The sequence below is a fragment of the Olea europaea genome, chromosome 3, assembly GCF_002742605.1.
Source record: "Olea europaea var. sylvestris chromosome 3, O_europaea_v1, whole genome shotgun sequence".
NCBI lineage: Eukaryota > Viridiplantae > Streptophyta > Magnoliopsida > Lamiales > Oleaceae > Olea > Olea europaea.
The window spans coordinates 13,893,851-13,903,892 of record NC_036239.1 but is presented as its reverse complement, the minus strand read 5'-3'; the positions used below and the strand labels follow the sequence as shown (position 1 = coordinate 13,903,892).

General features: G+C 33.3%; 1 protein-coding gene across 1 annotated transcript; it reads right to left on the bottom strand.

Moving 5' to 3' along the window:
- Positions 1-4,025: 4,025 nt before the first annotated feature.
- Positions 4,026-5,351, bottom strand: LOC111386869 (F-box/kelch-repeat protein SKIP25-like). Its single transcript, XM_023011356.1, has one exon. The coding sequence runs from the start codon at positions 5,312-5,314 to the stop codon at positions 4,199-4,201; it is 1,116 nt and encodes a 371-aa protein (XP_022867124.1). The 5' UTR covers positions 5,315-5,351; the 3' UTR covers positions 4,026-4,198.
- Positions 5,352-10,042: the final 4,691 nt, after the last annotated feature.

Sequence of the window (10,042 nt, the reverse complement as noted above, 5' to 3'; positions counted from 1 at the left end):
GCCGACAACATGCGGTGAAGAGGTTGTGGTGATGGATTTTTTGGTTGGGTTTAGAACAAGGGTGTGCACGTGGGGAAAGAGAAGATGAAGAGTGATTGGATTTTTATTTTTTTTATTTTTAGTTTTTTAATTTTTATTCAAAGTTATCATTTTACCCATTTTGAAATTGGTCAAAGTCAATTTATTGGATCAACTGACGATGAAAGTAACAGAAATCATCAATTTGGAATCTAGGTGCAAGTTTTTATAAGGTTTGATGCTATAGGTGCAACAAAATAAAGGTTTAGGCCAAATATGCTTAAAACTGAAAGGTTTGGTAATTTTTCCTAAGTTAAATTGTAATTAATTATGATGAATTATGGCTTAATTAGATGACGGTTTTGTTTGTTAGGTAAAACTTGAGGCAAATTGGTGGAATTGAAATAAAGGAATGAAAATGAGCAAAAGCAAAAGAAATTCAAAGTTTGGGGACAAAAGTATAAACATTCAATAGTTGATTCAAGCCATAAAATGATGATTGAAGATCACATATGATCAATTAGATGTAATTGGATGTCAAATGTGTAAAACATAAATAAACTATTCTCACAAATTAATTTACAGAAAGTTATGTTTCGAATTTTTAGTCTCAACTTGAAACCCACTTTTCGATTAGCAAATGTTTGAATTGGAATTTTTTTTAATTCTAGAAGATATGTAACCCCTTTAAGCTATCTTTTCAACGCACTTTGAATAACCTCAATGGACTAACAAGAGAGAAAATTATGACCCAAATACTAAAAACTGCTAAGGGACAAACAAAAGTGAACCGACGCACTCAAGGGCAATTCATGGCGCTCACTCAATACCTGTTTTTCACCAAACCGAGAGCCATTAGACTCAATGGTACATGCATGGTAGTTATGTCGATGCACGCACACAGGCTATTTTCATGGATGAATCAGCAATTTCCTTTCGAGATTCAAACTCTTTTCGAACACAAATTGGACGTGATTTTGACCCATTTTTCACTCTTATAAATACAAAACAAGGGCTATACATGGGAATAGCTCTCTCTTGCCTCTTTTTATTGAACAATATCATCAAATTCATCAAAAACTAGATGTTAATTCATCACTTTTAAGAGAGACGATCATACCCTAGCAAGGAATTGAAGCTAATTGCATCAAGATTTTGAAGAATTTAACTTTGGAATTAAAGATCAATATCTTTTGTATTTTTTCATGATCTGAGTGATGATTTTCCATTATTTTTCTTTTAATTTATTTAAAAGCATGTTAGACTAGATCAGTTTTTGTATTAGATGAAAATGAACCTTATTGTTTATTTATTTTAATTCAAAACTAGTAATTTATTATTTCTTGTGTTTTTTTTATTAATCTTGCATACTCATTGCATTATGTAATTCACTATTTTCACATCTTTTCTAGTCACATTTGTTATGACTTTGTTCTAGTTACCGTCAATCAATCCACGTAACCTAAGCATTCAATACGAAAGGAAGACATTCACTTTGTACAAGAACAATATTATTTACAATCGCTCACTACCGTTATCGTCCTATGTAGAATACATGTGTCGTTTAATGATTTGTGGTATGCGGTAATAAAAACAACCTTATTAATATATCAAATCACTAATCGTCACATATATATCACGTAAGACGACTTCAGTAATAAGGAACTTCAAATAACATTACTCTTTTTGAAAAATATTGCTTAAATCTTCTCCTTGAATTCCTTTTTAAAAATACAAAGTAAGTTTTTAACTTGGAAATTTTATTTATTTTTTATTTTTGAGTGGAGATCCGCCTATCCTTTTCCGACGTGCAATCAATAATTCACCCAGTGAATGATGACTCTATTACAAGTTTTACTCAACATTTATTAATGAGTGGGATACACGCCTCACCTTTATGAATAACCTATTTAATAATGACTTGTATTGCTTTAATTAGCTTTTAGGTTGGTATTATGTTCACCTTTTTAAAACTCTCCCTTTAACCCAGAAGCATTTTCTTCTTAGGCTTCAAAAGTAGTGACGAATTCTTTTAAAATCTTAAAAACCTTCTCAATTATTTATGTATCATCGATGGAATCGCCATAATTGATAATTTTTACTTTGATAGGATGTTATACTCTTTCATCGACAAATGGAACATATTTATTTTACACACATGTAGATTAGACTTATAGTTCGTGTACATGCATGTTAGTGTGCTCACATGTAAATGTCCTATGTGATTTACGGGTGTCATCTATATATCTGAAAAGAGTGTTTTCAAAAATTTTTTGAAGTAAACGAGGTATAAAGTTTCTAATTGAGATAAAAAGATAAAAATAAAAAATAAATCTCTATACAAAATTACCGTCCATAGATCAAGAACATGGTGTTTTTTTTTTTTTTTAGAAGTATTTGTCTTTAAACATATGTGAATTATTTTAGTTTCCGTTTAAGGAGATTTTAATCTCTAACAATATTCTCTTAGCCCGATTTGAATTACATAAAAATCAAAATTTCAATAAATTTTAATAAAAGCTAATTCAATGTATAGTTAAAAAAATGTGAGTTACATAAAAAGTGTGGTTAAATCTATATCAAATAGGGTTTATTTATTTATTTATTTTTTTCAAGCATCAAGCCATGGTCTCATTTAAAGACAGGATCCTCATCCTCTTGATATATCAAGACAAGAAAACTTCATCCAATATTGGATTGCCTTTTTTTCCTCGTTGGATGGCTTCACACTATCATGTTAGAATAATGATACTTGGTCACGGTCAATGACAATGATCGATGGAGGTGACAAAGTGGTGTGGCAGACAGTGATTGAGTGTTTGTTTTCCTAAACCGTCCAATCATGCATTAATATGTGTCTTCTCTGTCACTGAACCTGTTATTGAGTTTGTCATTATAGCAAGATTGATCATATTTTTTGTTAACTATTAAAGTGTAGTGGCTTATTAATTATTATTTTTGAAACACACCACGTGTACACATGATAGTGGGTTTTGTAATTACGAAACTCTTTTATTTTTTAATAGATGTGACTTTTTGGGTCCAGCCCACGAAACGGAGTTTATGTTGCAAAAGCAAGAATTATACGCTGAAGTACTTTCTGTCTAAATCTCGCCTAACAAAAGACAGTGTATTCAACGTCCCACTCCTAGGTTGTCGTGTTCATTTATTCTAGAGCAAAGCCCTCTGTACAGGACGATGTTCTATGGGGTCTTATCGACCCCTCACATGGGGTCGATTCCATGCGGGCCCTAATGCCATAAAAAAAAAAAAAAAAAAAAAAACTGACCCCACCCTTTTGAGGGGTCGATAAAACCCTGTAAGTACTGTGTCTGTACACCTCAGACTGCTCTTTATTCTAAGGAAGAAAGCTGGATAAATACTTGAAGGACACTAATGTGGCAAGGTTGCTTGGTAACTTATAAAAGAGTGTAACACCTCGTACATGGTGATTTGACAAGCAGAATGTCAGTTGACAATAGTATATTGGATGTTGAACAACAAATAGAATTAAATAGACTATTAGTATTGTTTTTGGGCCCTGTCAAAGTGCCTAACGAAGACAAACCTCCTGTACATATAGCATGATTACTTTTAATGGCAATGAAAATAGAGATGGAAACCATTCGGTCAATTTCGGAGAGAACTAAACTAAGTCGGTGTTTGATGGAAATTAAAATCATATTTTTAGCAAATTTTGTTAAAAGTTGATCAAATATATTGTTGAAAAGTTGTGGATTTCATAAAATATATAATTAAAATTAATTGTTTACTTCGACATAGATTAAACTCTAAATTTTAATCCCTACCCAACACGATCTAAACGGAAAACCAATAAGAATCTTATAAATTGAATCTTTATTTCCAAATGTAAATATTAAGGTTCAATTCGATTTTGTTTCATAATTTAAATATTCATTTTAATTCTTGAATAAGCTGATTAAGGTGAAATCAATAACTATTAATCTTCCATAAACATGCTATTGATAGTTGATCCTAGAGTGATTAGTCACACTCTTAACTGCAAATGTTCAATTTAAGAGAACATTCTTCATCAAAACAAGAAATGAAAAGCTGGTTAAGATCACTAGATATATTCTTGAACTGTCAAGACAACATTCTTCACAAAACTAACAACACATATTATATAATCTGGGCTGTAGGAAATAAACTTTGAGAATTAGTTCTCAAAATGAGTCATCCTTGGCAGTATATGAACAGCTACAACTTCCGATTCAGGCGGTGGAGTCACCGCCCAAGTCTTTGGTGGTGTCGCTAAAATGTCAACCACAATAATCTCTCCGCCGCCGGCACAAACCGCACAAACTCTTCCGCCGCGCGCAGCTATATATTCAGCACCTTTTAGATGCTCCGACAACTCGATCAGCTTCTCCCAGGAATCATTTTCTGCATTATACTTGCTAAGGGAACCATTTTCCTGATCTACCACGTATATGAAATCACCATCCACGGCAGTCGGGCCGATCCATCCGGCAAGCATTCCCCGTGGCATTTCTTTCCACTGATTCGTCAAGAAATCGTAAACAATCCCGTCTTTGGGCGCTTTTCCGTTTATATTTACCATGCAAAGCTTGTCTCTGTACCCGATTGCTTCCACAGCTTCTCTGCTGAACCTTCCGTCTTTAAGCGAAGCCATTTTTTCCCAGTTCCAGTCCATTTCCTTCTTGTTCATGTCCCATTTTTCGACAGACCGTGCTACATCGCTTTGGTACTGTGCACCAACGCCACTTGCTATATATACCGCACCATGTGCGGAACCTGCGATGCACCAGCGGCGTGGATTAGAGAGCGGAGGGCCAAAAGTCCAGTTACTGGATAAAGGGTCGAAGAGTAATGGGTGACTTAATGATGGAAGAAGCTTGTGAGTGGTGGCGGATAACAAAACTAAGCGCCCTGAAACTGCTAGAGACTGAATGGGGAGAGATCTCGATATGAAAGAAGGATGCCGGCGGAGCAGGCACAGAGGTGGCTCCGATGGAGGACTTGGCAGCGCCTTCCAGGTGGACGAAAGAGGATCAAAACAGCAGAACTCTACAGAATTTGGACGCGAAAGAACCGCGTAAAGAGAGAAAAATGGAGGAAAAGAAGGGGAGTAAATCAAACGTCGCCATGAATGGCACACTCTGTAGAGAACAGAAGGATGGAGAGTGGAAAAACAAAGCTGAGCAAGATGATTTGGCAAGCCTGGAAGTAAAACAGACTCAGATTCTACCTCCATTTTCTGGTCATTTTCTTCATTGTAAAATTTGCAGTGTTTTTTAGCAGAAATATTCATATTGTTTGACTCTACAATGGCAAATAGGCCTTTATGTATAGTTCATAGACTTAGCCGGTATAGATTTTGAACAATCCTAGACGTACATCCACTTTTTTATCGAATTTTTTATCTACACACACGATAGGAGGGTGGGTCCCACACGCCGAAATTTTTAAATGGACGTGGGGCCCGCGTGTATGTGAGAGTAGGTAACCAATTCGGTAACCCAAATTCAGTATATATATTTATTTATCCATAGATTTTTGCATCATTTGATAAAACTTTGCCAAAATTTAATAAACTTAGAAGATGTTTGAACCACATTATTTGTTAAGAATACATTTGAAAATAGTAGATTGATGAAAAATGTGTGGTAAAAAATAAGAAAAGATTTTTGGATTTTTGTATAATATTATTTTATTGAAAAATATAGTTGAAAAAAAGAGGTAGAAAAATATGTTTTGAAGAAAATGGGGATCAAACAAGGACTCAGTTCAATTTCGACAACACATTAACAAGACCTACAACTTTTATTAAGGGTGTGTTTGAACCCTTTAATTTTGAAAAATATATTATGTAATAGTAGATTATGTAGTTAAAAAAGAAGGAAAAGCTTTTGGCTTGCGTGTAATATTATTTTATTGAAAAAATTGTGATTGAAAATTAGTACTGTAGAAAAAATAATATGATAGAATATAAAATAATGAATGACAAATATGGGCTAACTTTTCAATTTTAATTAAAATATGTGGACTTCTATCAAAATACTTATGGAATTATAGGGCCATATTATGATTATAGTGGGAGCAGGTTAGGTAATAAAAAATTCAATAATCATACATACTTTTTATTATTGGCGTGGAGTGTCTTAAAAGAATGTAAGACAAAGGTATACCTCAAGATTTGTTAGAAAGTGCAATGAATGATGGAACCCTATATGTTATAATAGAGTCGAATATCTACTTTCCCGGTTCAAGACAAATATTTATGGTATCAACTTGCTAGGAAAAGTATGAAACTAATTTTCGATTTCGTAAACAACATTTCTTTTCTTGAATTGTGTGGCATACTAAGAAATTAAATACCAGAGGTTCTTCGTCGAATAAGATCTTTTCACGATAGAGTACTTAGCACAAAATGTTCATACCTTTCAATATTATTGTACAAAACGTCTCTAACTTTTATTTTTTGACATTTTCAACTTTATTTTCACATTTCATTGCAGAAATCATTACTTTCATCCATTTTTATCCAATTTTTCAATAAAAAGTGTAAAATGACAAATATACTATTGTATTGAAATAAAACAAAAATAAAATAAAATAAAACAAAAAGTGTAAAATGACAAATATACCATTATTTTCACCTTTTATTACAAAAATCATGATTTTGATCCACAGTGAAATCTTTTCTCTTCTTTTTTATTTTATTTAAAAAGGAAATTATATTTGTCATTTTATTTTTTTTATTGAGAAATTGAATAAAAATTGATGAAAATAATGATTTTTGCAATTAAATATAAAAATAACGATGAAAATGTTGAAAAATGAAAGGATGGACGCTTTTCAAAATAATAATGAAAGGTGTGAACATTTTGTGCTAATTACTCGTTTAATAATTTATTTGGACTCATTTGTGCTTTTTTAAAAAGTTTGGGAGTATGATTGTAATTTATTCTTTAACTTTTCTTTTCTTTTTTATTGTTTTTATTTAAATAGGGGGTATATTTAATATTTTACACAAGAAATTTCATGAAAATGTATGAACATTTTACACAATAACATTAAAAGATATTGACGTTTTATACTAATTACCCAATGTAGTAACCTTGCTGAACCACAATCTTAGGTCAAATAACTTTCCCTAAGCAAAACGACATTAGGATTATAAATTTTGTAATAATGATTTTATAAAGAATGTATGATTAAAAAATTTGGATTTACGTTTAAAATTATTTTATTAAAAAAATGTTGTTGATCTCAAAAAATGTACCCTCGACATGGCAAACAAATTCCAAGCCCACTTGAGTCCAAGTAGGCTCATTTCCTATACATTTGGATAAATCGTTAATCACTCATAGTTTCTCTGATTGTAGGGGATTTGACTGCGAACACTCCAACAGTCAAGTTAGTCAATGGGAAAAGATATAGTAGCTGTGGGACGAGTTTTAAGGTTCAAACGATGAAGTGTATGAACACACAGAGAGATAGAGAGAGAGAGAATAATTTTACAATGTTTGAGAGTTAAAATTGTGTTACTATTGAGTTAGTGTGAGTTGCGAGCTTTTATGGTGACCTGACTAAAGCTGTGACCGTTGGATGAAGAGGTACGTGACTTCATCTTAACAGTTGAAGCGCCCCATCATAGGTCATCGCATCAAGTGTTCAAGGGGCACGACTCTTCTTCTACTACAATAGGGGTCATATCAATCATTCGCATATGTTTATGCAGAAGATCTCTTAGGAGACGTGAGTACGAAAGATGCTCCTTTATGGTTAGGAGACTTCCGTATCGATCATATAGGCTTCAACCTTTCATATGACTCCTCGAATGAGGCAGCGTATCACTTCTCCTGAATCGTTAAGAGGATTTCGCTTCGATAATGTGGGCTTCGGCCACTTACATGGCACTTTGGTTAAAACGGTAGATCTCTCTTGTGGTTTTGCAGCAAGCGTCCCCTTGCTCCAACCATGGAGCTTCTAGTTGCTTATTGCTACGATTGAGGCAAAGCGCATCTTTTCGCCATCTTTAACTTTGATGATGTGGAGTGTGAGCCTTTGTTGAGCTTATAATTGACTATCGTGTGGGCTTCTTCTTGAGCTTTAGTAACAAGGCATAACATTTGTGATTGTAAATAAACATGGGAAAAAATGAATTTTAAAATACCGACTAAATGTTTTATATACTTATTATAAGGTAAGCTAATATTCCTACTATAGAAAAGATGTAATGGGGCTTAGCTATTTCCATGTGTGTAAGGAATGTAACGAAAAATATTATACTCTTTCTTGACATTATAGTAAAAACGTGCTGACAATGGACGTAACTTTCACTTTTGTGGTTGATCACCGTCAATCTATATACTTTTTTGCTTGTTTTAAATTATTGTTTTATTTATTATTGCTCTTGCAAAATGGGCAAACCGAGTACGGTTTAAATATCTCTAACTTAGTTCTGCTGCCTTTCTATGCCACGATTTTTCAATACATTGAATTTTCGTCCCTTTATTATAAAATGATATTTTTCTCCCGCAAAACGATTTGGATAGGAAAAGATTGAAGTCAGCTTTATAATGATCGAGTAACATTACTTCTTCATCTCAAACCGAGGAATCACATAGATATGATGCAAAACGGATTTCGTATCATTGATAAGAGATTTCTTTGTGAAAAATACGAATCATTATCCACGAAACTTGATGTCGGCAATCTCGTTACAACATCATACACTTGTCAGTATCCAGATATATACCAAAATTGCTCCTTTATTTCATGCGCTTGCCTTTAAAAATTAATGGTGATGTTGTCATAGTTTGACAAATTATCCTCTTAGGAAATTAATACCCTACTAAAATATACACAGTTTGCTTAATGTGTGAGGGGAATAGTCACCGCCAATCAAGTTGAACCAATCAAGTTGAACTCTTTTCAATGATATAATATACAACACATCACGGTCATAAATATTTGGCGATCTTTGAAGAAGTAGATTTCGTGTATGGACATAACATTGAAAAATCTTGAGAGACGGAATTTAAAATTTCGTTCACAAATTTATAAGTCAACAAGTACAAGAATGGAGAATAGAGTCACAAAAGGATAAAATAAACTCGATAGGCTTGAACACGTATATCACCGCCAATCAAGTTGAACTCTTTTCAATGATATAATATACAACACATCACGGTCATAAATATTTGGCGATCTTTGAAGAAGTAGATTTCTTGTATGGACATAACATTGAAAAATCTCGAGAGACGGAATTTAAAATTTCGTACACAAATTTATAAGTCAACAAGTACAAGAATGGAGAATAGAGTCACAAAAGGATAAAATAAACTCGATAGGCTTGAACACGTATATGATACTCTATCCTAAATAGATATGTGCTCTCTCACGTTTTTGAACTTGCTTACGCGATATGGCAGCAAATAAGAACAAGGATTAAACCAGCCTCGAAGGTTGATTACCAAGCAATTATGAAGAACCTTTGAGGACACGAATGCTTCGAAGAATTTATGAATATTTTGGATGATATGAAGTTTTGTAATTGGTTATATTGTTAGCCCTCCTTTATTTCCATCTAGAAACACCAACACCAATATATAAAAATAGAAACACCGCTCCCGGGGCATAATCCAGTGGTGCAAAGGATAGAGTGAGGTAGTCTCAGCCTTACTGGTAGCCGTAGTGTAAGGGTTCGATTCCTGAAATATGGAATTGGACTCTTTGTGGGTATCAGTGTAAGGGCAAGCTCTTGTTCCCTAACTTGTTGGGACACATCCCACGATTTACGTCTCATGATACTTAAAGAACGGGACGGTGGGGACTCTCAAGATTGGGGTTCAACCTTTAAAAATAGAAACACCTAATGAATGAATAGACCTTTTAATAAGATGAAAAGACACCAAAAGCTCCCAAACATAGCCTCTGTTTCATTTAGTTAAAAGGGCAATTAAAATATAAATCAAAGTTAACAATTAATTATAACAATACATTTTATGTGATCCACGACTTTTCAATTACA

What these genes read in the sequence shown, in the direction of transcription:
- LOC111386869 (XM_023011356.1), bottom strand. Translation starts at nt 5,314, where the DNA reads ATGAATATTTCTGCTAAAAAACACTGCAAATTTTACAATGAAGAAAAT.